Source organism: Rissa tridactyla, chromosome 25 (assembly GCF_028500815.1).
Source record: "Rissa tridactyla isolate bRisTri1 chromosome 25, bRisTri1.patW.cur.20221130, whole genome shotgun sequence".
Taxonomy (NCBI): Eukaryota; Metazoa; Chordata; class Aves; order Charadriiformes; family Laridae; genus Rissa; species Rissa tridactyla.
The window spans coordinates 607,154-632,813 of record NC_071490.1 but is presented as its reverse complement, the minus strand read 5'-3'; the positions used below and the strand labels follow the sequence as shown (position 1 = coordinate 632,813).

The window sequence follows — 25,660 nt, the reverse complement described above, 5'->3', positions numbered from 1 at the left end:
GGGGGCGCCCGGCCTTGTCCCGCGCCACGTGTTTCGGGGGGGGGGGGGGGGGCGTGTGTGTGTCACCCCTCTGTGTGTCCCCCGGTCCCGTTTTGGTGGGGGGGGGGGGCTGACCCCGACCCGGCCCGTCGGGGGGGTTCCGTGTCCCCTCCCGCCCTCCCACCATTCGCTCCCGCTTTTCGGGGCTCCCCCCGGCCTCCCCCTCCCCCTATTCCCCCCCCCTCCCCCTCCCTAAACCGCCTTCCCCCCCCCCCCGTCGCTCCGGTTCAGCGTTAACCGCACCCCCCTTCCCCAGCGGCCGCCTTCAGCACCCTTCGCAGAACCGGCCAGGGCCCCCCCCGCCGCCCCCCCGCCATGGACGGGGACCCCCCCAACGGCTCCGCGCCCGCCCCCGGCGCGGGGGACCCCCCCGGGGCCGGCGAGACGCTGATCTCCGAGGGCCGAGCCACCATCCTCTTCCCCAGCGCCAACGAGGTCTTCTACAACCCCGTGCAGGGCTTCAACCGAGACCTGACGTGAGCGGGGCAGGGGGGGGGGACGGACCGGGGGGGGGTCCTGGGAGGATCGGGGGGGGCGGCTCTGGGCTGCCCGGGGTTCCATGGCGTTATCCCGGGAGAGTTCCGGGGTGTCCTGGGAGGATCGGGGTTGGGTAGGGGGGGGCTCGAGGTTGTCTTATTGGGATCAAGGGGGTCGCGGGGGTGTCCCAGAGGCTCCTGGGGGGCTCTGAGGTGTCGGGGGGGGGGGCCGTGGCGTTGTTCCAGGGGGCTCTGAGGTGTCCTGGGGGGATTGCGGGGGGCTCAGGGTTGTTCTAGTGGAGTCCTGGGGGGCTCTGGGGTGTCCTGGGAGGATCGGGGTGGGGTAGGGGGGGCTTGGGGTTGTCTCAGTGGGATGAAGTGGGTCGCGAGGGTGTCCCAGAGGGTCCTGAGGGGGCTCTGGGGTGTCCTGGGAGGATCGGGGGGGGGGCTCTTGGCTGCCTGGGGGGGCCACGGGGTTGTTCCAGGGGGCTCTGAGGTGTCCTCGGATGATCATGGGCAGGGCTCAGGGTTGTTCTAGTGGGGTCACGGGGGGGCTCGGGGGTGTCCCAGAAAGGTCGGGGGGGCCGTGGGGGGGGTTCCCAATGGGGGTTCAGGGTCACCCCCGTCCCCCTGACGCCCCACGCTCCCCCCCCCCCCTAGCTGTGCCGTCATGACGGAGTTCGCTCGGCTCCAGCTGCAGCCGAAGGGGATCCAGGGTAGGGTCCCGTCCTGGGGGGTCCCCTGGGCTCCCCCTCGGCCCCATCCTCGGGGTCCCCATCCCCAGGGCTCTGCCACGACCCCCCCCCGCCCCTCCTTTTCCAGTCGTCCTCCCCGGAGAGGAGAAGATGGACACGGGCGGCCCCCCACCCGCCGGAGGACGGTGACGGTGACACCGCGCCAGCGCCTGACGGCACCGAGGCCCCGCGGACGGTGAAGCCGGGAGAAGTGTGCGAGGTGCTGGGAGGGGGGGGGAAACGCTGCTGGGGGGGAGGGGGGGGGGGGCCTCCGCGTCCCCTCTGTCCCCCGTGGGGGGGGGGGGTGCGTCTCTGGCCCCCGCCTCAGCATCGCCCTCTCCCCGCAGGGGGGGCTGCGGGTGCTGGAGGCGCTGGCGGCCTCGGGGCTCCGCTCCATCCGCTTCGCCAAGGAGGTGCCGGGGCTACGGGCCGTGGTGGCCAACGACTTCTCGGCCCGGGCAGTGGAGCTGATGAGCCGCAACGTGGCCTTCAACGGGGTGGGGGACCTGGTGGCCCCCCGCATGGCCGACGCCAGGTAACCCCCCTCCCCCAGACAGCCCGCCCTGAATCCCCCCAGGGTGCGGGACGCTGCCATTCCCCCCTCCAGCACCCTCAGGACCCCCCGTGCATGGCCCCTGGTGGTCTTGCTGGGGTTCCCCCCCCCCCATACTGGTCCCAGCGTCCCCACAGGGGCGGTCAGAGGGGGACATTCCCCCCCGCCCCGCCTCAAGGAGTGCAGCCCCAAAGTGGGTCTGGTTTGCGGGGACCCCACCAGTCCTTCCCAGCGCACACTGGGCAGATCCTGTGTGGTTTCCTGAGGGCTGGGGGGGGATTCTGGGACCCCCCAGGGGGCCGGTTGGGGTCCCCATTGCTCCAGGACCCCCCCCTTCCCCCCCCCCCCCGCCCAGGATGCTGATGCACCAGTGCAAGGCGGACAGGGAGCCCTTCGACGTGATCGACCTGGACCCCTACGGCAGCCCCGCGCCCCTTCCTGGACGCCGCCGTGCAGGCGGTGGGCGAAGGAGGTGAGCGGGGAGGGGGGGGGCTGGGGGTGTCCCGGATGCCTGGGTCCCCCCCAGCAGCACCCTTGACCCGCCCCCCCGCCCCCCCCCCCGCCTAGGGGCTGCTCTGCGTCACCTGCACGGACATGGGGGTGATGGCGGGGAACAGCGCCGAGACCTGCTACAGCAAATACGGGGCCGTGTCCCTCAAGGGCAAGTTCTGCCACGAGATGGTGAGTCCTCGCGGTGGTGGGGGGGGGGTCCCGACCCGGTGAGGGTGGGGGGGGGCCAGCGGGTCAGGGCCATGTGTGTGTCGTCCCCCCCCCCAGGCCCTGCGCATCATCCTGCACAGCCTGGACAGCCGCGCCAACTGCTACCAGCGCTTCATCGTCCCCCTCCTCTCCGTCAGCGCCGACTTCTACATCCGCGTCTTCGTGCGGGTCTTCACGGGGCAGGCGAAGGTGAAAGCCTCGGCCAGGTGAGATGGCGGGGGGCGGGGGGGACATATAAGTGTGTGTGGGGGGGGGTCTGCACCCTCCCGCTACCCCTGACCCCCCCCACCGCCGCCTTCCTTGTCCCGGCAGCAAACAAGCCCTGGTGTATCACTGCGTGGGCTGCGGCACCCACCACCTCCAGCGCCTGGGCAAGGTCACGAGCCACGGCACAGGGTACGACGGGGCTTAATCGTGGGGTGGGGGGGGGGTGGGGCTCTGTAATGGTGGGGGGGGGGCCCGCTCACACCTCAAGCTTTCCCCTTCCAGCTTCAAGTACGGGGCAGCCACGGGGCCGCCCGTGGGTCCCACCTGCGAGTTCTGCCAGCAGCGGCACCAGGTGGGCGCACGTCCCCTCTGTCCCCCGTCCCCTCTGAGCACCCCCCTAGCGCTGACACACACCCCCCCCGGCCCTGTCGCGTGTGTTGTCCCCCCCCCCAGCTGGGTGGCCCCATGTGGGCTGAGCCCCTGCACGACCCGGCTTTCGTGGAGGGGGTGCTGGCGGCGCTGGAGAGGAGCCCCGGGCGCTTCCAGACGGAGGAGCGGATGCGGGGGATGCTCAGCGTCATCACCGAGGTACCGGGATGGGGACGGGGACGGGATGGGGACGGCGCAGGGAGTGGCAGAGACCAAATTTTGGGGGCTGGCGCTGACTCTGCCGCTCCCCGTGTGCCGAGGGCAGGAGCTCGGCGACGTCCCCCTCTACTACACCCTCGACAGCCTCAGCAGCACCATCCACTGCAACACCCCCTCCCTGCTGCAGGTCAGGTAAGGGCACCCCCAATCCCCCCACGGCCCCGGGAGACCCCCAATCCCCTGGGGCTGGGGCACCCCGACTCCCCCCATGGCCCCCCAATACTCCCCATGCCCCCCCAGGGTACCCTGAATCCCTGGGGCTGGGGCACCCCGACTCCCCGGGGCACCCCGGATCCCCTGGGAATGGGGCACCCTGAACCCCCCATGGCCCCTGGGCACCCCCCAATCCCTGGGGCTGGGGCGCCCTCACCCCCCGCCTCCCCCAGTCCCGGGAAATCCCAAATCCCTGGGGCTGGGGCATCCCGACTCCCACCATGGCACCCCAAAACCCCCCACATCCCCAGGGCGCCCTGAATCCCTGGGGCTGGGGCGCCCCAAATCCCCCCACAGCCCCCGGGCACCCCAGATCCCCTGGGAATGGGGCACCCCGCACCCCCCACAGCCCCCAGGCACCCCAGATCCCCTGGGAATGGGGCACCCCCGCACCCCCCACAGCCCTAGGAGACCCCGAATCCCTGGGGTTGGGGCATTTCAAATCCCCTACAGCCCCCGGGCACCCCCTAAAGCCCCCCCACAGCCCCAGAATACCCCAAATCCTGGGGCTGGGGCACCCCAAAAACCCACCCCCCAGACACCCCCAAATCCCCTTTTTGCAGGGGGGTGGGGGAGTGTTTCCTGGGGCTTGGGCACCTCAAACTCCATCCCTCCTGTTTGGGCACCCCCAAAGGTGCTCTGGGTCAAACCTTGGGAATCCCCCCCCGCGCCCCATACCCCCTGTCGTGTCCCCCCCCCAAATTCTGACCCACTGCACCACCCCCCCCGCCCCAGGTCCGCCCTCCTGCACGCCGGCTACCGCGTGTCGCTCTCCCACGCCTGCAAGAACGCCGTCAAGACGGACGCACCCCCCGCCGTGCTCTGGGACGTCATGCGCTGCTGGGTGAGGACGGGGGGGCACAGGGGCACACACCACCCCCCCATACTGCGGCTGAGCTGAATGTGTGTCTCGTCACCCCCCCCCCCGCCAGGCCAAGATCCACCCGGTGAAGCGCGAGCGACTGGCAGAGACCAGCCCGGCTTCCCGCATCCTCTCGGTGGAGCCCACGTATGACCCGGCAGAACCCCCCCCACCCCCCCGCCACCAACCCAGGGACTGGGGGGACCCAGTGACGCCCCCCCAAAACAATCCTGACCCCCCCACACCTCTTCCCCGCCCCCCCCCCGCCAGGCTCCAGGCCTCCTTCGCCCTCCGTGACGACGCCAACCCCAGCTCCAGAAAACGGGGCTTGAAGCGGTTCCCGGAAAACCCCGAAGCCTTTTGGGGTCCCAAAGCCAGGGCCAAGGCTGGGTAAGGACCTGGGGAGGGGGGTGGGGGGGGTGGCTTCTCGGGTGGCTGATTGTGGGGTTGGGCTTCCAGCAGCCCCCCTCAAACCTTCTCAAAGAGCCCCCCCCCACTCTCCATCTTTTGCCAGAACAGAGGATTCAGACCAAAAAAAGAAAAAAAAAAAAGCAGGGGGAGGGAAGGGTCCCTTGTTCTGTCCTTTAGGGTGCGTGGGGGGGTAAATCTCTGCGCCCCCCCGCCTCACCCCGCACCCCTCGCCCAGGGGTGGCATCTCTCCCTCCCTCCAGGAGAAGCGGAAGCGCCACCAGAACAAACGGACGGAGCGGACGGACGACGACAGCGGCGCCAGCCTGAAACAGTTCCCCTGCAAACGCTTCAAGGAGGTGGGTCAGGGCCGGGAGCGAGGTGGGGGGGGCTGGGACAGGGCAGAGCCCCCCCCCCATCTCACCCACCTCCTCTCCCACAGGGAAACTGCTCCCTGGGGGCTCAGTGCTGTTACTCACACGAGGGGGAGCCCCCGGCCGCCCCCCGGCCCTGACGCCGCCCCCCCCCCATTAAATCGTGCCTGAGAAAAAGTCTCGTGGTTTTTAATAATGCACTTATGGGGGAAAGGAGGGGGGCAGAGACACCCCCTCCCCGGCTCCGCGAGTCCAGCTGGGGCTGCTCAGAGACCCCCCCGGCCGGCTCCGGGCTCCTTGTACTGCACCGTGGCCAGGAAGGTCCTGATCTCCATGGGCTGCAGCATGACCCGGCTCGGGTCCAGTTTGGGAACCGGCCGGGGCTGGGATGGACCTGGGAGAAGAGGGGAGGGGGTGAGGAGAGGCTGGTAACCCCCCCCACAGTGCCGCCCCCCCCCCCCCCCCCCCCCAGGACCACCACCCCCCGGTACCTGTGGCTGGGGTCCAGACCAGGCGGGAGACGGCATCGAGCGGCAGGTCGGCTCCCAGGCTCATCTCCCGCAGCGAGGTGATGGCGAAAGCCGAGAAGAGGTTCTGGCAGAGCCGGGGGGGCGGAAAAAACCCATCAGCGACCCCCCCCCGTGTCCACCCCACGGGTCTGGGATCGTCCCCGGGAGCCGGGACCCCCTCAAGCCAGGGACAGGCTGAGCCGTGGGGGGAGCCCGGCTGCAGCGTCGGCTGCGCGCCGGCCGTCGGTGGCTCACCAGTAGGTCGATGGTGACGGGCTGGGAGCCGTTGGCGCTCTCCCCCCTCTCAAACTGGTGCTCCAGCCGCAGCAGGAGGGTCCCGGCCTCCCACGGCGTCAGCGTCAGGAGGTGGACGTTGGGGGGCAGCTCCCGCCGCAGCCCCGAGAACTGCGGGGGGGGAGAGGGTTTGGGGAGGGGTCGCCGTGGCAAACCCTCCCCCCCCACCCCGACCAGCACCACCTGCATTAGCCCCCTCCCCGCCTCACCTGCCGCAGGCTGGGCTGGCCCCGGCGGTAGGACGGGCCCCCGCCAGGCGCCAGCACCGCGTAGGGCGCCATGAAAAGCTCCTGCGCCAGGAGCCGGTGCCGGTCGGCCGCCGACTCCACCGTGTCCAGGAGGATGAGGTGGCGGCCGCGGACCACCAGCCCCTGCTTGTCGGCTCCCAGCTCCAGCAGCGGCTCCCCCACGCCCCGGTTGTCGTCGTACAGGAGCCGTCGATGGACCTGGAGGGGAGGGCGGTTACGTCCCGGCGTGTCCCCACCGCCCCCGGGGACCGCCCACGCCGCGTCGTCCCCTCACCATGAGCTCCAGGGAGCCGTCGAAGATGCTGCTGCCGCCCTGCGAGCGATCTGTCAGCACCGTCAGCTGGAACTTCTTGTCCTGTGGGGGCAGGGAGGCCACACGTGTGATGAGCTCTGCCCCGGCCTCAGCCCCCCCCCCACCCCATTTCCCTGCTATCGCCCCAAAGCCGGTACCTTGATGAAGATGCGGCTGTTAACGGGGTAGTAATTCCCCGCCACGGGCTCCGTCTGGCTCAGGTTCCACGTGGGACGGTAGTCGCGCCTGGGGAGGAGGCAGAGCCCAGTTATATGTGGAGGGGGGACAGGGGGTCTCGGGGGGGGGGGCCGCAGCGAGCGCCCGGGCCGTCCCCGACCTGCGCTCCAGGATCTGCCGCCCGTTGGAGTCGGTGTAGAAGCGAGCGTCCGTCTGCAGCGTCGTCTCGAAGCGGCTGATGATCTCCTTGCCCCAACCGTCCCTGGATGAGAGACGGCGGGGGGTGAACGGGGCTGAGGGGGGGGGGGTGGGTGTGTGTGCTCCCACGGGGACACCCCCCCATCCCCAGGGGCTCCCCCGTCCCCAACTCACGCCACGGGGATGGGCCCCACCGTCCACTCCAGCTCCACGTAGGGCTGCCCCGCGTGGAGCCGCACCACCTGGGAGCACCACGAGGAGAAGTTCTGGTGGACCTCCTGCACCAGCGCGTTCTGCCGGGGACACGGAAGGGGCTCAGCACCCCCGGGGACGCCCCCGGGGACGTCCCCCTCCCTGCCAGGGACACCGTCCCCACCACCCACCTTCACCAGGTACGTGGAGACCCGCTTGGAGCCGGAGACGGGGATGGGCTCGGAGCTGTTGGGGCGGAAGATGTAGGCGCCCGAGGCCTGGGCGCTCTCATCGTTGCCGGCGCTGGCGTTGTACCTGGGGCGAGAGGAGGAGGAGGGAGGAGGAGGAGGAGGAAGAGGAAGGTCCTGCAGGAAGGACCCAGGTGTCCGGATCCCACCAGTGCTCACCAGTAGAAGCTCTGGAAGACGGGCAGCGAGATGCTCTTGTCCAGGTTCTGGATCTCCTTCAGGTGCCCGGTGACGGGGTCGAAGAGCACCCGGACGTGCTGCGGGTCGAGCATCAGCCCCCGTCCCCGTTCGGCCCCTTCCCGTCACCCCAGCACTGGTTTAACTGGGACAACGGAGGCGCGACTCCACCGGGGGCTTCAGGCCGTGGGTTTCCCCCCGCCAGGGACTGACTCCAGCCCTGAGGATCCCGTAGGGAAAGATCCCAAACCGCATCCGAGAGGGGAAGGCGTCCCCCGCCAGCGGGACCGTACCTCGTTATGGATCTCCCGGGGCTGCGGTGACACCGTGGTCCGGTGGGGGGACACGGGGGGGTCCCCGTGGCTCAGCCGGGAGACGGTGAAGGTGCTGAAGCCCAGGGGGGGTGCGGATGCCTGGAAGAGGAGCTCCTGCGTGGCGCCGCCGTCCCCACGCAGCCGGCGGGTGAAGTTGGAGACGGGGACGACCTGGGGACAAGCAAAGAGGGTCAGGGGGGGGCGTGGGGGGGGGATGACGGGACGCGGGGGCTGCCCCGGGCTCACCTCGCTGGGTACAGGCTGGCCCTGGGGGTCTGTCACCGCGTAGGACCCTCCGTTGACCGGCAGCCGGATGGGCCAGGACACGGGACGGCCCAGGGGGTTGTAGAGGATGACGGTGAACTGCGGCGTGGGGGGGGACACACAACAGAAGGATGAGGAGCGTTAGCCCCGCCGGGACCCCACAGACCCCCCCCCCTTCCAGCCCCCCAGGGAGGTGCTCACGCGACCGGCCGCCTCCGTCAGGGGACAGACGCTGACGTTGAGGGCGTTGCAGAAGATGAAGTTCTCCTTGTTGCCGCCGAGGCTGGCCAGGGCGTTGGCCACCAGGAGCTGCCGGGAGTGAGGGACGGTCACACGGCACGGCCGGTAACGAGGGGCGCTCATTAGCTCATCCCCCCTGCAACAAGCCGCGGCCACCAGCTCCCATCCTCCGGCCGCCCAGGCTCCAGCTCGTCCCCAAAACGCGGGCAAGGGGCTCGTCCCCAAGACGGCCACCAGCTCCCGTCCCCCCCAGACACCAGTTTGCCCCATGGACACGATGCTGGTTTACCCCCAGACTGACGCCCTGGCCCCACACCCCCGAATCCCCCTTTTTTCCCCCCAAAAAACGGGCAGCCGGGCCCTACCTGGCAGCTCTCCCACCCCGCCGCCAGCTGCCTGGCGTAGTCATCGGCCACGTGCTGCTTCTCGGTGCCGCTCACGGCATCGTGGTGCTGGGCCACAGCCACGGCTTCGCCTGCCGGGAAGGGCCAGGGTCAGGGGGGTGTCAGGGACATCCCGGCGGGGGTCCCCGAGGGTCCCACGCTGGCGCTTACGGAGCACAGAGCTGTCCCCGAGCCCGTAGGGACCCTCCCGCGACGCCGGCCCGGCCAAAGCCTCCAGCTGGCTGCAGATCTGCGGGGAGGGAAGGGAGGGTCGGGGAGGGGGGACACCGGAGACGGCGATGGCGGGGGGGACACACACCGGAGACCGGGAAGGCCGGGGTGGGGGAGAATTTTGGTGTCAAACCTGGAGAAAGTTGTTGCTGAGGCGCTCGTAGCGCTTGAAGGCGGGTCGGCTGGTGAAATATCCCGTCCAGAACTGATGGGGACCATCCGCGTAGGGGAAGAAGTCGTCCGTCTTCAGGGACCTGCGGGGAAAGCCGGGCTGCGTCCGTCCGTCCCTCCGTCCGACCGTCCCGCCCAGACGCCTGGGGTCCCCCCGTCCCCCCCCTTGAGCCTCACCAGGAGAGGTTGGCCCGGTGCAGCTCCCAGAGGTAGCAGGAGGGTGTGGAGTAGAGGACGTGGACGCGGCTGCCGTTGGCTTGCTGGAAAAGCCGGGGAAGGGGTGAGATGGGGCGAGGAGAAGTGGGGGGGGCAGACACAGAGTCAGGGGGGGACACGGGGACACCCCGCTGACCCTGGCGTTGATGTGGGCGATGAGCTTGTCCATGTTCTTGAACCACAGGTTGGCGTTCTCGTACTGGAAGTCGGAGCCCATCGTCATGATGATGTGGTTGGTGCGGTAGCGCTCAGCCTTGGGAGGGGGGTGGCGGGGGGGACACACACAGGTCAGCACCCCCCTTCCCAGGGGGATCCCAGCGTCCAGGAACCCTCCACCCACCCCAAGGACCCCCCACCCCACCACCGCCCGGGGGCACCCAACCTGGCTGGCGGCGATCTGCAGGAAGGTGGTGACGATGTCGTCCACGTTGTTCTCCTCGCTGTCCTCGTCCACCACGGGGGGGTCGGAGCAGAGCTGGTCCCAGCAGAACCCCGAGGGGGGGTTGTAGACGTTGGGGAGGATGCCTGGGGACGGGGACACCGTCAGCCCGGGGATGGGGACGGCCCTGGGGACCTGGGGGACAAGGTGAAGGACAGGAGACCTGGGCTGGGGACAGGGACACCCTCAGCCTGGGGATGGGGACGGCCCTGGGGACAAGGTGAAGGACAGGAGACCTGGGCTGGGGACAGGGACACCCTCAGCCTGGGGATGGGGACAGCCCTGGGGACGTCGGGGACAAGGTCAGGGACAGGAGACCTGTGCTGGGGACAGCCCTGAGGACATGGGGGGACAAGGTGAAGGACAGGAGACCTGGGCTGGGGACAGGGTTAGGACCAAGTGGATGGAGAACGGGGCCAGCCCTGGGGACAAGGGAAAGTCCAAGAGGGGACCCAGAGGACGGTGACATCCCCGGGGTGGGGGCGATGTCCCAGGAGGGGACAGCAGACCTGGGAAGGGGCAGAGGGACAGCGGGGACGGGTCACCTTCGGGAGGGGAAGGGCACAGGGGAGGGCTCAAGGGAGAGGTGACACCCAGCAGGACACCCCAGGGGAGGGCCAGCCCCCAGGAGGGGTTGCAGGGGGGGGGGGGGGGGAATGACACACGCACGGGGACACCCGAGGGACCCCCAGCCCTGTCCCACCGGTGAAGATGTCGGCGGCGGGGGGGGGCAGGTTCCCGCTCGCCCTCCACAGCAGCTCCATCTCCCGCAGCCGCTCCCGCGTCTCCTTGTCCTGGTGGTCCACGCGCCCCACGAAGAGCCCGTCGTAGCCCATCTTGGCGGGGGGGGGGGGGACACACACAGGGAAAAGGAGGGGGTCAGCCCGGCCGCTGGGGTCCCCCGCCATGCTTTGAGGGGGGGTGGGAAGGGAAGGGAAAGGGGGGGGCTCCCACCTGGGCGAAGATGGCGGCCAGCTGCCGGGAGTGGCCGAAGGGGTCGATCTGCCAGGCCACCCGGGGGGTGCCGCAGCCCCCCAGCTCCCGGCGCAGGAAGCGGCGGCCCAGGGCCAGCTGCTCGAGGGCCGGCGCGTAGTGGGCGGCCGCCTCGTCGCTCATGCACCAGCCCCCCCCCCACCATCTCCAGCCGCCCTGCAGGGACATGGCGGGGGGGGCTTGGGGACATGAAGCACCCCCGAGTACCTTGGGGGGCACCTCAGCGCCCCCCCCCCCCGCCCCCAGCCTCTGTGTCCCCTCAGAGGGACATCCCCGTGACCCCCCCCGGCCCCGCAGCCACTTCACCCTGGTCCCACTCCATGTCCCCCTGTGCTCGTGTCCCCCTCAGGGACACCCCAGTGTCCCCCCGTGTCCCCAGGGACACCCCAATCCCCCACACCCATGACCCCCTGTGCCCCCAAGGACACCCCAATCCCCCCCCCATGTCCCCATGTGCCCCCAAGAACACCTGAATGCCCCCCCACCGTGTCCCCGTGTGCCCCCAAGGACACCCCAATCCCCCCCCATGACCCCCTGTGCCCCCAAGGACACCCCAATCCCCCCCCCATGACCCCCTGTGCCCCCAAGGACACCCCAATCCCCCCCCCATGTCCCCATGTGCCCCCAAGAACACCTGAATGCCCCCCCCCACCATGTCCCCGTGTGCCCCCAAGGACACCCCAATCCCCCCCATGACCCCCTGTGCCCCCAAGGACACCCCAATCCCCCCCCATGACCTCCTGCGCCCCCAAGGACACCCCAATCCCCCCCCCATGTCCCCGTGTGCCCCCAAGGACACCTGAATGCCCCCCCCACCGTGTCCCCGTGTGCCCCCAAGGACACCCCAATCCCCCCCCCATGTCCCCATGTGCCCCCAAGGACACCTGAATGCCCCCCCCACCGTGTCCCCGTGTGCCCCCAAGGACACCCCAATCCCCCCCCATGACCCCCTGTGCCCCCAAGGACACCCCAATCCCCCCCGCCATGTGCCCCCAAGGACACTTCCATCCCCCACCCCCACGTCCCAGTGTGCACCCCATGACCCTCAGGGACACCCCAGTCCCCCCCTTGTGCGCCCCCATGACCACGTCCTCCTCCAGGGACACCCCCCACGTCCCTCCCAGCAGCAGCCACCCCCGCCTCGGGGACACGTGTGTCCCATCACCCCCCCGGCCCCCACCTTGCTCGACGAGCTGGCGCACGGTGCGGCGCGTGGCCTCGTCCTGCTGCCGCCACCAGCGGGCCAGGAAGGCCACCTCGGCGTAGACGAAGCGGCGGGAGGGGTTGGCCACCAGCTGGGCCACCACCGAGTCCAGGATGTACTGCACCCCCGCGTGCTGCACCTCGTTACGCACTGCGGGGGGGGGAGGAAACGTCACCCAGCAGCACCGTGACAGGTTGGTGGGGGGGGTACAGGGACACGATAGGGGATAGGAGGCCACAGCGGCGTCTGCGGGGACGCAGGTGACATCTGGGGGTTGTGGGGTGTCACAGAATGGGGGGGGGGGGGGGGCAAGGTCACAGCAGCATCCAGGGGATGTTGGGGGGGGATAGAGGAAGGTCCAGGGGACACAGGGGGGACACAGAAGGGTGCAGGGGACCCAGCACCGTCCCAGGAGGGAAAAACAAGCAGTAAAATGGGGTTGCGACACCGTGCCGGGGACAGCGGGCGGAAAACAGGGCCGTTGTCCCCGTCCCAAGGCCAGGATTTGTCCCTCTGTCCCCAACCCGCCCCCCCCCCCCCCCCCCCCGCCCCGTAGCCACAGGCTCCATCCCTGTCACTCGTCACCCCTTCGCCCCCACGCCGAGCGTCACCTCTGCCCCCACAGCGGCCTTGGAGGCGTCACCTCCGTCCCCGCAGCCGCTATGGTGGCCTTGGGGACATCGGTGGCCTTGGGGATGTCACCGCTCCTCCCCAGGGACTGTGTGTGTCGTCCCCCCCCCCAGCGGTGGCGGGGACACCCACCTCCGTAGAAGTACTGCTCCACCGTCTTGAGCCACCCCACGTCATCGTGGGTGTGGGGCACCAGGTGGACGTTGAGGAGGTCGGGGCGCGTGGGGGGACACGACTGCGGGCGCCAGGGGAGTCTCTGGGGGCTCGTACGGGGCTGTGCACACCCCCCGCATCCCCCCTTCCCCCCCCCCAGTCCCCTTCAGGCACCCCAAATCCTCCTCTTCCTCCCACAGGGCCCCCACCCCAGCCCCTCCCCAGTGCTCCCGGTCCCAGCCTGCGCCAGACCCCCATCCCTTCCCGTTCCCCAGGCCCAAACTGCCCCAGATTCCCCCTCCCAGACCCCCGCTGCTCCCCCCACCTGACCTTTCCCACCTCCCCCAGTCCGATCCAGGTTTCCCCAGTTCCCTTCACCCTCTCCCAGTATCCCACCTCCCTCCGCCCAGTCTCCCCCCAGTCCCTCCGGGGTTCCCAGCTCCCCGACTACCACCTCACCCAGCTTCCCAGTTCCCCCCAGCCTCTCCCAGTCCCCGTTTCCTCAGTGCCCCGGGTCTCTCCCGGTGCCCCGGGTCTCTCCCGGTGCCCCTCCACCCGACCTCTCCCAGCTCCCCCAGTCCCAGCCCGGCTGCCCCATCCACCTTTCCCCAGTTCCCTTCAGTGTCTCCCAGTATCCCAGCTCCCCCTGCCCAGTCTCCCCCTGCCCCAGCTCCTCCCAGTCACCCCCCCGGTTCCTCCGGGGTTCCCAGCTCCCCTACCACCACCTCTCCCGGCTTCCCAGTTACCCCCAGCCTCTCCCAGTCCCTGTTTCCTCAGCGTCCCGGTCTCTCCCGGTGCCCCCAGTGCACCCCAGTGTCCCCAGTGCCGCCCAGTTCCGCTAGTTCCTCCCAGTTCCTCTTTCCCCAGGACGTTCCGGTGCCCTCCCAGCCTCTCCCGGTCCCTCCCCGGCCTCTCCCGGTCCTTCCCCAGCATCTCCCGGCCTCTCCCCGGCCCCGTTTCCCCGTCCCCACCTGGTACCCGCAGCCCGCGGCCACCGCCGCCCCGAGCAACAGCAGCAGCGCCGCCGCCCCGGGCACCGCCATGCCGCTCGCGGGCACGGTCATGTGACCGCCCGTTCACATGACTCGGGGGGGGGGAGAGCGGGCTCCCCGGGCCCGCCCCTCTTTCTGGGCAAGCCAATGAACGGCGAGGGGTGTAACAGAAGGCGGTGACATAACGGACCGCCGCCAATGAGAAGGAGGGGTGGCCATGATTGACAGCGCGAGTCCCGCCTCCCTCGGGCGTCGGCAACCAACGGCCCCTTCCGCGGCGGGAAAACGCCCGGCAGCCAATGACGCGTGGCGGCTCTCAAAACCCCGCCCCCGCCGGGCCGTGGTTGGCGAAGAGCGAGACGGGCAGGTCTGCCCTCCAATGGGGCGTCGAGGAGCCGGGCCCCTCACGGAGGCGATGGCGGCGGCGGTGCTGAGGGGAGGCCTTGGCTCGGGCTGCCCCCGGGGCTCTCCTCAGACCCCCAGGATTCCCCTCACACATCCCCGGGGCTCCCTTCGGGCCTCCCCCAGTCTCTTCTCAGACCCCTGGGGCTCCCCTTGGACCCCCTCGCCTCCCCTCAGACCCCTTGGGCCGCCCTCAGCACCCCTGGGGCTCCCCTCAGCCCCCCAGCTTCCCCTCAGCACCCATCAGGGTCCCCTCAGCCCCCCCGCGTTTCCCTTAGACCCCCCCTGGGGCTCTCCTCAGACCCCCCAGTCCCCTCAGCCACCCCTGCGTCCCCTTGGACCCCCCCAGCCTCCCCTTGGAACCCCCCGGGTCCTCCCAGCCCTCACACTCCATCGCTCCCCTCTGACTCCTGCCACCTCCACCCACCATTCCTCCCCCCAATTCCCCCCAAGCCCGGGGGGTCCATCCCCCCGCCATCCGCCCGCCGATGCCGCAGCTCTGAACAGGATCCACCCACTCAGGTATGAGCAAACCACGATGACCACGAGCTCTGCCCCAGCATCCGCCTTTATTGTCCCGGCCCCGACGCAACCCGTCGCCTCCCCTCCAATGAGCGAACGATGCCGGCCGTCACCAGGGGGGGGACATGGGCTGAGGGTTCTGCAGGTAGGACATCACCACGGCCGAGATGGAGAGCCTGGAGGGGGGAAGAGACACCAGCCCGGGCTTCAGAGACCCCCGCAAACCCGGGACTGTCTCCCCGCTGTCCCCTCCGCAGGGGATGCAGCACCCCGGGGCCGGACCCGGCGCCGCTGGCACTCACATGAAGCTGCTCATCATCTGCTTGGTGTCCTCGGAGCTGCGGGAGTTGGCGAAGCTGATGAAGGAGCAGTAGACGGCGATCCAGGCGCACCACTTCAGCTGCGGGTGGAGGGGTACAGCATGAGGACACCCTGGGGATGGCCCCTGTCCCCCCTGACTGCCCTGGGGATGGCCCCTGTCCCCCTGTGCCCCCTGGGGATGGCCCCTGTCCCCTCTGACTGCCCTGGGGATGGCCCCTGTCCCCCCTGACTGCCCTGGGGATGGCCCCTGTCCCCCTGTGCCCCCTGGGGATGGCCCCTGTCCCCTCTGACTACCCTGGGGATGGCCCCTGTCCCCCCTGACTGCCCTGGGGACGGCCCTTGTCCCCCTGTGCCCCCTGGGGATGGCCCCTGTCCCCCCTGACTGCCCTGGGGACGGCCCTTGTCCCTCTGTCCCCCCTGGGAATGGCCCCTGTCCCCCCTGACTGCCCTGGGGACGGCCCTTGTCCCCCTGTGCCCCCTGGGGATGGTCTCTGTCCCCCCTGACCACCCTGAGGATGGCCCCTGTCCCCCCTGACCACCCTGAGGATGGCCCCTGTCCCCCCTGAGAATGGCCCTTGTCCCCCTGAATGCCCTGGGAATGCTCTCTGTCCCCATAAACCCCCATGGGGATGGCCCCTGTCCCCTCTGACCCCCCCCGGGGACAGTTCTTGCCCCTCTGAACCCCCTGGGGATGGTCCCTGTCTTCCCTGAGACCCCTGGGGACAGTCCCTGTCCTTCCAAACGCCCTGGGGAAGGCCCCTGTGCCCCCCTTGTCCACCTCAAAATCCCCTGGGGCTGGCCCCTCTCCCCCTGACCCCCACTTAGGGACAGCCCCTGTCCCCCCCTTGCCCCATAACCACCCCAAACCCCCCCCCGAGGACGGTCCCAGCGCCCCCGTGGCCCTCGGCCACCCCAGAGCCCCCCCAGGGACCATCCCCAAACCCCAAAATACCATCCCACCGCCCAACCTGGAGCCCCCCCCGCCCTGGGCAGGTGCCCCCGGGCCCCGGAGCCCCCACCTTGAGCATGAGCCCGCACATGCTGAAGACCATCCCCAGCAGGTTCATGTAGTCGGGCGTGGGGTCCTCCAGCGCCGGGTTGGTCTCGGTGGCCGGCGGCTTGTACCTGGGGACGGCGCCGTCAGGCGGGAGGGGGACACGGTTCCTCCTCCTGGTCCCTTCCGGGTTCTCCCCTCCCGGTTGTCCCCCGGTTCCCCCCGCCGGTTCCCCCCCTCCCGGTCGCCCCCCAGTTCTCTCCCCCTGGTTCCCCTCTCAGTTCCCCCCTCCCAGCCCTCCCCTCCCGGTTCCTCCTCCGGGTCACCCCCCGGTTTCCCCCTCCCGGTCCTCCCATGGTCCCCTCCCGGTTCCCCCCTCCCGGTCGCCCCCTGGTTCTTCCCTCCCGGTTCTCCCTCCCGGTCGCCCCCCGGCCCCACCTGGCCACCCGCGCCGGCCGCCGCGGGTCCGCCATGCCGCCCCGCCGCCCGCTTCCGCCGCCGCCGCCGGAAGAGGTCCCGTTCCGGTCCCCGGTGCCGGCCCCGGCTGCCCGGTCCCCGCCATGGCCTTCCCGCGGCCCCGGCCCGCCCGCCCCGAGCTGCCGCGGCAGCGGGTGCGGACGCTGCAGTGCGGGCAGGGCGCGGTGCGGGCCGTCCGCTTCAACGGTGGGGCCGTGGGGGGGGACACGGGGACCGGGGGGGCCAAGGGGGGACCCGGACCCAGGCGGGTCGGGAACGGGGACCCGGACCCCTTCCCGGGGCGGAGAACGGGGACCTGCGCCCAATCCCGGGGAAATAACGGGGATCCGGTCCCCATCCCGGGGACCCCCGACTCCTTGATCCCATCCCGGAGGAGGGGGGGGGGGGGGGCGGGACCGGGGACCTGTGCCCCATCCCGGGGACCCCCAACTCCTTGATCCCATCCCAGGGATCCCCGAATCCTTGATTCCATCCCGGGGGGGTAACGCGGACCTGGGCTCCATCTGGGGACCCCCAACTCCTTGATCCCATCCCGGGGGAGGGAAACGGGGACCCGTGCCCCGTCCTGGGGACCCCTAACTCCTTGATCCCATCCCAGGGACCCCCAACTGCTTGATCCAATCCCGGGGGGGGAACAGGGACCCACATCCCATCCCCGGGGGAGCGGAAACGGGGACACGTGCCCCATCCTGGGGCCCCCCAACTCCTTGATCCCCTCATGGGGGATTAAGTGGTGGTGGTGGGGGGCACTTCCAGTCCCCATCCAGGGGGGGAGGAACGGGCACACGGGCTCCTCTCCCTGTGACAGAATTAGGGACCACAGTTCTGGGGAGGGGGGGTGTCGATTTGGGGTGCTGGGGGGGGTCACCTCAGCCCCCCCCCTCCCCAGTGGATGGGAACTACTGCCTGACCTGCGGCAGCGACAAGACCCTGAAGCTCTGGAACCCGCACAAGGGCACGGCGCTGCGCACCTACCAGGGGCACGGCTACGAGGTGCTGGACGCCGCAGGGTAAGGGGCCGCGGGGGGCTGCAGGGACCCCCCCACCCCTTGGGGACCCCCCCAGCCTCGCTGACGGGGCGCCCTGGCTCCCCCCTCCCCAGCTCCTTCGACAACAGCCAGCTCTGCTCCTGCGGGGCCGACAAGACCGTGGCACTGTGGGACGTGGCCACCGGGCAAGTGATCCGCAAGTACCGGGGACACGCAGGGGTGAGGACACAGGCCGGGGGGGGGACACACACCAAGGGTGGGGGGGCTCTGGGCGGATGCCTGGGGGTCCCTGCAGGGCGCTGACTCCCTGCTTCTCCCGCAGAAAGTGAACTGCGTCCAATTCAATGAGGAGGCCACCATCATCGTGTCCGGTAAGGGAGCAGTCTTGGGGGGGGCCTGGCCAGCACCAGAGCCGCCCCCCAATACCCCCTTTTCTCCCCGTTTCCCCCGCGACACCCCCTTTTTCTCCCATTTCCCCCCTGACACCCCCTTTTTCTGCCCCCCCCCAGGCTCTATCGACTCCACCGTGCGGTGCTGGGACTGCCGCTCCCGCCGCCCCGACCCCGTCCAGGTCCTGGATGAGGCCAAGGACGGCGTCTCCAGCGTGAAGGTCTCTGACCACGAGATCCTCTCAGGGTGAGGGACGGGGACACGCTCCGGGGGGTCGGGGACACGCTCGGCAGGGGGGGAACGGGGCCCCCCAGCACTAACACCCCCTCCTCTCTGCAGCTCTGTGGACGGCCGCGTCCGGCGCTACGACCTGCGCGCCGGCCAGCTCTTCTCCGACTACATAGGGAGTGAGTGAGGGGATGCGGGATGCCACCGGGGGGTGTCCCAAGGTTGGGGGGGGCTCCCGGGACACCCCCAAACTCCCGCCCGCCCCCAGGCCCCATCACCAGCGTCTGCTTCAGCAAGGACGGCCAGTGCGTCCTGGCCGCCAGCCTGGACTCCACCCTGCGCCTGCTGGACAAGGAGACGGGGGAGCTGCTGGGCGAGTACGAGCCCCCTCCCCACAGCCCTACGACCCCTCCAGGGGGCTTTGGGGGGGGTCCTCGCCTCACCCCCATCGTGTGTGTCCCCCCTCCCCGCAGGTACACGGGCCACCGCAGCACAGCGTACCGGCTAGACTGCGTCCTGAGCGAGCAGGACACACATGTGGGCAGCGCCTCCGAGGACGGACACGTCTATTTCTGGGACCTGGTGGAGGTGAGCGGGCAACGGGGGGGTGTCGACACTGTGCTTTGGGGGTCCCAAGGACCCCCCCCCACCTCACGTGTCTGCGTGTCCCCCCCTCGCAGGGCTCGCTGGCGCTCAGCCTGGCCGTGGGCCGCAGCGTGGTGCAGTCCCTCTCCTTCCACCCGACCCTGCCCTGCCTGCTGGCGGCCACCGAGGGCCAGCTCCAGCTCTGGCGCGAGGACACCTTCCAGCCCGAGGGGGACGCCGCCACGTGAGGGGTTTTTTGGGGTGGCCCCCACTTGCACCCCCCCTCCCTCCTCCCCGCTAACGAGGAATAAACCCGCGGTGCGGAGAAGCCACGGTGCTTTATTGGGAGCGCGCGGAGCCCAAACGGCTCAAATAAATACAAGCGCTGGGGAAGGGGGGGAAGAGCCAGACGGTGTTGGGGGGACGGACAGTGCGGGGGGAGGACAGATGGATGGTCACGGGGGGGTCCCGGCCCCCCAACTCCCTCCATTGGGGAAATCGCCTCGCTCTCTCCTCTGCACATGCTGGTGTTGGGGGTGCAGAGCCTGGGGATGGCGAGTTGGGAGCCCCTGCAGAGAAACTGCGGACTCGGCCCCCCTAAAGTGGGGGCTCAGGGCCCCCCCCGAGGTGGGGGCTCACTCCCCCCCCCACCCCGGGGACACCCAGCCACCGTCTCAGTCTCCCGGTGTCCCCGAGGGAAAGGCGTCGGCTCTTTGGGCGAACGTCTCCGCCACCAGCAGCGGAAAAACCAGGGAGGCGTCGGCGTAGACCTGGGCGCAGGAGAGGGGGTCAGGGTGCGGGGGGGATTTAGGGTGCCCAGGGGAGGCCCCCCCCACCCAGGACCCCATCCCACCTTGACGGGGGTGGCATCCATCCGGATCTTGCCCCAGGACACGGCCTCGTCCGGCCGCGCTCCCGAGTCGGAGCCGTCGAACTCCTGCGCCGTGTTGACGTAGACGGAGAAGTCGGCCCCGTTCCTCTGCGGGGGCGAGGAGCAGGGTGAGCCCCCCCCGACCCGTGTGTCCTCTCCCTGTCCCCTGGGACACGTCAGGGTGTCCCTGTCCCGTCCCCCCCGTTCCCCCCCCTCACCATGAGGTTGGCGTTGGCGATGTGGTGCTTCACCAGCCCCCCGCCCAGGATGATCATCCCCGTCTTCCTGGCGAAGATGGCCTGGGTGTTAATGAGGCGCAGGTCTGCGGGCGGAGACGGCCGTCAGGGGACGCCGGCGTCCCCGGGGGGGACACCCAGGTGTCCAGGGGGGGACATGACGGGGACACACTCACCCTCCACGATGTCCAGCACCAGCCCCGGGCGCTTGTAGGAGTGGAAGAAGATCATGTCCCCCAGGGAGCCGTCGGTCAGCGCCGGGCTCAGCACCGGGATGTTGTTCTGGGAAGGGGATGCGGTGACAGGCCACGAGGGGTGGTGACACCCCCCGGTGACACCCCTGGTGACCGTTGCCCCCCCCGCCCGCCCCCCGCCAAGTCCCCACCGACCTTCTGCGCCCAGTAGCAGATGGACTCGGGGTTGTCGATCTCCTTGCCCAACCGCGCGATCATCTTGGAGGGGGTCCACCTCACGCCCTGCGGGACCACCACGCTCAGGACCCCCCGGGGAGGACCCAGGCGTCTGGGTCCCCCCCAAACACCACCACCCCACCCCCCCCCCCCGAGCCGGGGAGGACCCAGGCGTCCGGGACAGCCCCCCCCCGCCCCCACCTGCGTTTCTTGCTCATCCACCATCTGCTCCAGGATGGGCATCAGCCAGTCCTCGAACTTGCAGTAGTTGTCGTTGGGCACCAGCAGGTTCCCGATCCTGGGGAGGGGACGGGCTCAGCCCGGGGGGGACCCCGACACCAAGGGGGGGACCCTGACACCCGGGGGGGGCCCCCGGTGCCCCCCGCCCCGTACCTGTTGATGCCGCTCCGGCGCAGGTCCTGTCCCCGCAGGCTGAAGTCCCCGATGTAGGTGGGCGCCAGGCACTTGATGAGATCCTCCTCCACCCCCCCCGCCGTGGTCACCACCACGTCCACCTGCCCCGGGGAGGGGGGGGGACACGGCGTCAGGACCCCGGGGACAACCTGAGGGACATCTCGGGGACGGGGCTGAGCCCCCAAGAACCTCCAGGACACCCCCCTGAGCAAACTGGGAACGGTGGGGACCCCTCGGGGACAGCGCTTGGACCTCGGGGACATCCCAGGGACCGAGCTGGGAACCCACAGACCCCTTGGGGACAGAGTTAGGGCCCCTGGGGACCTCGGGGACCCCCTGGACCCCACAGGGACCTGAGGGACCCCTTGGGGACAGAGTTAGGACCCCTGGGGACCTCGGGGACCAACCTGGGGACGCCTTGGACCCCAGAGGGACCCGAGGGACAGCTTGGGGACAAAGCTGGGGACCTCAGGGACACCCTGGGGAACAGGGCACCCCCCCGGGAACCCTACAGGAACCTCGGGGACAGGCTGGGGACCTTGGGGACAGCCCGAGGACCTGAGGGCTCCCCCTGGGGACCTCGGCGATGGCCCCTGGGGCAGGTGGGACCCCAGACCCTTCTGCTGTGCAAGGCCCTGCCTGTCCCCACACCCCCCTCGGCGTGTCCCCAAGTGTCCCCAGGAGTCCCCACGCTCACCCTGGAGTGTCCCTATGTGTCCCAGCTGTCCCCACATCCCCCTCGGGGTGGCCCCAAGTGTCCCCAGCCGTCCCCACACTCCCCCAAAGTGTCCCCAGGAGTTCCCAAGTGTCCCTGGGTGTCCCCAGATGTCCTCCTGGGTGTCCCGAAGCATCCCCAAGAGTTCCCAAGTGTCCCCAGGGCCCTCCTGGGTGTCCCCAAGCCCCCCCCCAAGTGTCCCCACGCCTCCCCCGGGGTGTCCCCAGGCGTCCCTCGCCCCTCTGGGGTGTCCCCAAGTGTCCCCTCATCCCCCCCGGCGTGTCCCTAAGCGTCCCCTCGTCTCCCCCGGGTTGTTCTCAAGTGTCCCCTCACCCTCCCAGCTGTCCCCTAGTGTCCCCCTCGCCCCCCCCCGGCGTCCCCGCACCATGTTGTGCTGCAGCAGGTACCGGATGGTCTCCCTGACGCCGGAGCTGACGAGGTTGGAGGTGAAGCCCAGGAAGATGGTGCAGCCCGAGGGCGGCCGCCGCCCGCCCAGCGCCGCCCGGGCCCGCTCCTCCTCGCTCAGCGGCTCCAGCTTCGCCGCGATCTGCGGGCGGGGGGGGGGGGGGGGTGTCAGCACCGGGACCGGCCCCGGGCCCCCCCCGGCCTCCCCCGCCCCGGGCCCCACCATCCGCTGGATCTCGGCGACGGCCTGGGCGAAGCTGGTGGCCTGGAAGCCGGTGGTGCGGAAGGAGCGGAGCAGCGCGGCGTGGTCCGGGCCGCCGGAGAAATCGTAGCCGCGCACCGGGAGGCTCTCGGTCGGGAGGGGCCCGCTGGGCTTCAGCACGGCCCGCAGGGCCCCGGCGGGGACCGGCGCCGGCGCCGCCATCGGGCTGCGGCCCCCTCACTCCGCCGCGCCGCCGCTGCGCGCCGCCATCTTGGCCCGCCCCCTCCCCTTCCTGCGCGCCGCCATCTTGGCCCGCCCCCTCCCCTTCCCGCGCGCCGCCATCTTGGCCCGCCCCGTCGCTCACTGCGCCCGCGCGCCGCCGGCTCGGCCCGCCCCCTCAGCGCCGCGCGCCGCCATCTGGCTCGCGCACCGCTCCGTCTGCCGTACGGCTGCGCGCCGCCATCTTGAAGAAGGGACGGTGGCCGCCGAGGGACAAAAGGCACCCGAAAGCGAAAGGTCTCGCCTCGCGGGCTGGCGCTGGAGCGGGCTGACCCCGAAACCTCCCGAAACCGCCCCAAAACCGCGGGGAGACGCAACCTCGGCTCCAGTCAAATCCTTTTAATACCCACGAATAACCACGGGCTCCCAGCCCCGGCGGGGGCCCGTCTCCTCCACGTCGGGGGGCGCAGAGGGGTCCCCGTAGCCAGCGGTGGGGAGCGGGGACGGACCCCCCCGGCGGCGGGGACCCCCCCAGCACCGGCAGCCCCCCCTTCCCGGGCAGTGCGAGCACGGGGCCGCGGCGGCGCCTCCTCAGGTCCGGAGCCTCCACACCTCGACCGAGAGGCCACCAGAGGCGGCGGCCACCACGTCCCCCTCCACGCTGATCTGGGGGGGGGGGCGAGAGGGGCGTCAGGGGGGCTGGGGGACACCCCCTGCCCTGCGGGGACACCCCTTCCCCGTCCCGGGGACCAGCGCGGCAGATGCCGCGGTGGGGGGAAGCCGAGGCACGCGCACACGCGTGTGCAAGAGGGGGGAGCGCACACGCGTGTGCAGGGGGGGGGGCGTCACCTCCTCACCCCATTGAGGACGTCGTCGTGCGTCCAGGAGCAGATGGTGCGGGGAGGGTCCGTGGGGACGTGTATCTGCGGGACAGTGAAAGCCGTTCGCAGCCCCCCCCAGTGGGGGGTCAGCAGGGACCCCCCCAGCCCAGAGAGGGGCTTCCGCCCCCCCCCCGCCCCAGCCCGGCACCGCGCGATGGGGACGGCGGGACCCTCACCCGCAGCGTCCTGTCGGTGGACGTGGTGAAGAGGGACCCCGGCGAGTGCCAGAGCCCCGTGATCTGCAGCCGGTGCCCCACGTCGAAATACTGTGGGAGGGGAGACACAAAAACACCCCGTGAGGCGTCGAGGGGCACACGGACACACACCCCCCCCCCAGAACCCCCCAACCCTCCCCCCGCCGCGGGGTCCCTACCCGGGCGGGCTGGAAGCTGCCGGTGCTGTTCCCGAAGACGTACACCCGGCCCTGGTTGTCCCCGGCCCAGAGCTGCGTCCCCCGGTACGACATGGAGAGCAGGTAGTTTTCCAGCTGCGGGGGGCGAGAAAAGAGAGATGGGGCTGCGGGTGACGGAGCCCCCAGCACTGTCCCAGCGCCACCACCCCCCCGGGGGTCTGGGGGGCAGCGGGACCCACCTGCAGCCGCTGCAGGACCCCCTCGGCCCGGCGGTCGAAGACGACGAGGGTCCGGTCCTCGCTGCCGGACACGATGAGCCGGTCGTCGGCTGCCAGGGACAGGACGGCGCTGGCGTGGGGCTTGTAGCTGCGCACCAGGGACGGGCCGGCTGCCGGAGCCGGGGGGGGGGGTTTGAGCCGGGGGCACCCCCAGAATCCCCCCAGACCCCTCCCCACCGCCAGCAGGACCAACCTCGCGGGTCGTAGACTGTCACCGTCTTGTCGTAAGTCCCGGTGACGAGGATGTCGGGGCGGTAGGAGAGGCAGAGCACGGCTGCCTTCTCCCTGGGGGCAAGGGGAGAGTTGAGGGGGCAGCCGGATCCCCCCCCGGAACCCTCCCAAATAACCCCCCCCTCGGGGGTTACCTGATCTCCCCGAACTGCTGCCCCTCGGCCTCCAGGTCCCACAGCTTCACCGTGCTGTCCCAGGACCCCGAGCAAACCTTGTTGTCTCGCGAGGCCAAACACCAAACCCAGCCCTGCCAGGGAGAACCCAAAACCCGTCCCCAAAACCGCCCCGGGACCCCCCCAGCGGCTCCCCGAAGAGGGTGAACCGCAGCGTGAGGAGCAGGGGGATAAGGGCTGTGCCCCCCACCTTGTGCGTCCCGTTGCGCTCGGTGCCCAGTGCCTTCACCAGCACCTTGCCGGGGGCCTGGCCCAGCTGCCGCAGGTCCCACAGGTTGACGTTACGGTCGCGGGCACCCGAAACGCAGAGGGTCCCCCCCTGCCAAGCGGAGGGGACGGGGGCGAGGTGGGGACCCCCGTCCAGAACCAGGGGAAGCCCCCCCGCCCGGAACCGGGGAGCCTCCCCCCCGCCCCGAAACAGGGGACACCCGGCGCGTCCCCACCTGCAGCAGGAGGACGGAATCGACGGAGGCGAAGTGTCCCTCGTCCAGGGAAAAGTGCTCCATGGGGGCCCCGCCGCCCCCCCAGCGCTGTAGGTGCTCCTCCAGGTCCACGCAGGCGGCCGACCAGTCGAACCCTTCCTCTGCGGAGAAAACGGGGGTGTCGGGGGCGGGGGGGGGGGCCGCCCAAACTGATGGGGTCCCCAACCCACTCCCTTCGCCGCATGCGGCGCCCTGTAGCCGCACCAGAGGGGGGGGAAATGGGGTGTTGTGGGGGGGGAATGGGGTGTTCGGGGAGGGGTTTCCAACCCACCGGGGGGCAATATGAGGGTTCTCAATCTGCCAGAGGAAAATGGGGGGCGGGGGGGGGTCCCCAATCCCCATTTTCACCCTTCGCAGCCCCCTTGCCGTGGAAAACAGAAAATTAGGGGGCGCCCCCAACCCGCCACGGGGAAATATTTTGGGGTTCTCACGGGGAAATAGAGAATTGGGGGGGGGGGGGGGGATGTCCCCTTGTTTCCTGCCCCCCCCCCCAGACCCACCTTCCAGGACGGGGAAGGGTCCGCGGGCGCTGCGCTGCAGACGGAGCCTCCAGGCCACCACGTCCCGGGCAACGTCCCGCAAAGCCCGGCAGACGTGGGGCAGGACCCCCCGCACCTCCCGCGCCCCCAGGTACCCGCAAATCTCCAGCAGCAGCTCCAGCGGCAGCGACAAAAGCCCCCCCGCGGCCCCCCCCGGGGCTGAAGCGGCCGCCTGAGGCGGCCGCTTCAGCCCCGGGGGGAGCCGCGGGGGGGGGACGGGAGGGCTGAGCTCCGGCGGTGGCGGTGGGGGGCATCCCGGGGGGGTCCCCGGTCCCCGAATTCGGGTGACGTACTCCTGCGCCTGCCGGTCGGGATCGTCGGGGGCCCCCTCCATGGCTGGGGGGGGGGCGGGGGGGGGTTGGGGGTGTCAACACCTCCCGGAGAGGGACCCTCAGCCCCCCCATTCCTGCCCCCCCCGCCCTATAATTTATCCCCAAAGCGGGATCAGCCAGAGGCCCGGTACCAGGACCCCCCCCCTCACCCCCGGTACTGGGACCCCCCCACGCGTAAACCCACCCGAAGCCCCGGGACCCCCCCGGAATGGA

The 25,660-nt window shown here is 70.8% G+C and overlaps 6 protein-coding genes across 9 annotated transcripts; 2 read left to right on the top strand and 4 right to left on the bottom strand.

The window, feature by feature from the left end:
* Window positions 1-324: 324 nt before the first annotated feature.
* On the top strand, window positions 325-5,401 carry TRMT1 (tRNA methyltransferase 1). The gene is given in 18 exon segments (XM_054183413.1): window positions 325-515; window positions 1,176-1,231; window positions 1,338-1,380; window positions 1,382-1,469; window positions 1,597-1,784; window positions 2,158-2,233; window positions 2,235-2,275; window positions 2,372-2,483; window positions 2,580-2,728; window positions 2,835-2,918; window positions 3,012-3,081; window positions 3,183-3,317; window positions 3,424-3,509; window positions 4,326-4,434; window positions 4,523-4,599; window positions 4,723-4,842; window positions 5,099-5,219; window positions 5,303-5,401. Coding segments are annotated over 18 exon segments (1,788 nt in total). The 5' UTR covers window positions 325-354; the 3' UTR covers window positions 5,375-5,401.
* A 12-nt stretch (window positions 5,402-5,413) lies between these two features.
* MAN2B1 (mannosidase alpha class 2B member 1) lies at window positions 5,414-13,866 on the bottom strand. Its single transcript, XM_054183412.1, is given in 25 exon segments — window positions 5,414-5,628; window positions 5,726-5,828; window positions 5,999-6,148; window positions 6,247-6,483; window positions 6,560-6,640; window positions 6,736-6,823; window positions 6,915-7,016; window positions 7,127-7,245; window positions 7,336-7,459; window positions 7,552-7,649; window positions 7,863-8,054; window positions 8,130-8,246; window positions 8,349-8,456; window positions 8,753-8,862; window positions 8,942-9,020; window positions 9,135-9,255; window positions 9,350-9,432; window positions 9,525-9,641; window positions 9,771-9,913; window positions 10,531-10,663; window positions 10,782-10,958; window positions 10,960-10,976; window positions 12,001-12,174; window positions 12,787-12,889; window positions 13,779-13,866. Coding segments are annotated over 25 exon segments (2,976 nt in total). The 5' UTR covers window positions 13,851-13,866; the 3' UTR covers window positions 5,414-5,500.
* An 881-nt stretch (window positions 13,867-14,747) lies between these two features.
* On the bottom strand, window positions 14,748-16,604 carry WDR83OS (WD repeat domain 83 opposite strand). The gene is made up of 4 exons (XM_054183422.1): window positions 16,477-16,604; window positions 16,064-16,169; window positions 15,026-15,123; window positions 14,748-14,899 (listed from the first exon to the last, which is right to left on the bottom strand). Exons 1-4 carry the CDS (start codon window positions 16,509-16,511, stop codon window positions 14,833-14,835), a joined length of 306 nt encoding a protein of 101 aa, XP_054039397.1. The 5' UTR covers window positions 16,512-16,604; the 3' UTR covers window positions 14,748-14,832.
* Window positions 16,530-19,028, top strand: WDR83 (WD repeat domain 83). Its single transcript, XM_054183421.1, has 9 exons — window positions 16,530-16,701; window positions 17,405-17,525; window positions 17,618-17,723; window positions 17,827-17,875; window positions 18,014-18,140; window positions 18,234-18,301; window positions 18,391-18,499; window positions 18,596-18,710; window positions 18,803-19,028. The coding sequence occupies exons 1-9, from the start codon at window positions 16,599-16,601 to the stop codon at window positions 18,953-18,955; spliced, it is 951 nt and encodes a 316-aa protein (XP_054039396.1). The 5' UTR covers window positions 16,530-16,598; the 3' UTR covers window positions 18,956-19,028.
* A 4-nt stretch (window positions 19,029-19,032) lies between these two features.
* DHPS (deoxyhypusine synthase) lies at window positions 19,033-22,263 on the bottom strand. Of its 4 annotated transcripts, none has more exons than XM_054183417.1 (9): window positions 21,982-22,261; window positions 21,739-21,900; window positions 20,618-20,739; window positions 20,426-20,522; window positions 20,204-20,290; window positions 19,991-20,096; window positions 19,797-19,877; window positions 19,561-19,686; window positions 19,033-19,477 (listed from the first exon to the last, which is right to left on the bottom strand). In XM_054183417.1, the coding sequence occupies exons 1-9, from the start codon at window positions 22,180-22,182 to the stop codon at window positions 19,305-19,307; spliced, it is 1,155 nt and encodes a 384-aa protein (XP_054039392.1). In that variant the 5' UTR covers window positions 22,183-22,261; the 3' UTR covers window positions 19,033-19,304. The 4 variants fall into 4 exon arrangements, with proteins under 4 accessions (XP_054039392.1, XP_054039393.1, XP_054039394.1 ...); XM_054183418.1 differs by having other exon boundaries at window positions 19,797-19,900; window positions 21,982-22,259; XM_054183419.1 differs by lacking the exon at window positions 20,204-20,290 and having other exon boundaries at window positions 21,982-22,263.
* Window positions 22,264-22,558: 295 nt separating this feature from the next.
* Window positions 22,559-25,451, bottom strand: FBXW9 (F-box and WD repeat domain containing 9). The gene is made up of 10 exons (XM_054183416.1): window positions 25,077-25,451; window positions 24,538-24,677; window positions 24,285-24,413; window positions 24,056-24,168; window positions 23,884-23,975; window positions 23,652-23,800; window positions 23,434-23,547; window positions 23,237-23,326; window positions 23,037-23,102; window positions 22,559-22,845 (listed from the first exon to the last, which is right to left on the bottom strand). Exons 1-10 carry the CDS (start codon window positions 25,447-25,449, stop codon window positions 22,771-22,773), a joined length of 1,341 nt encoding a protein of 446 aa, XP_054039391.1. The 5' UTR covers window positions 25,450-25,451; the 3' UTR covers window positions 22,559-22,770.
* Window positions 25,452-25,660: the final 209 nt, after the last annotated feature.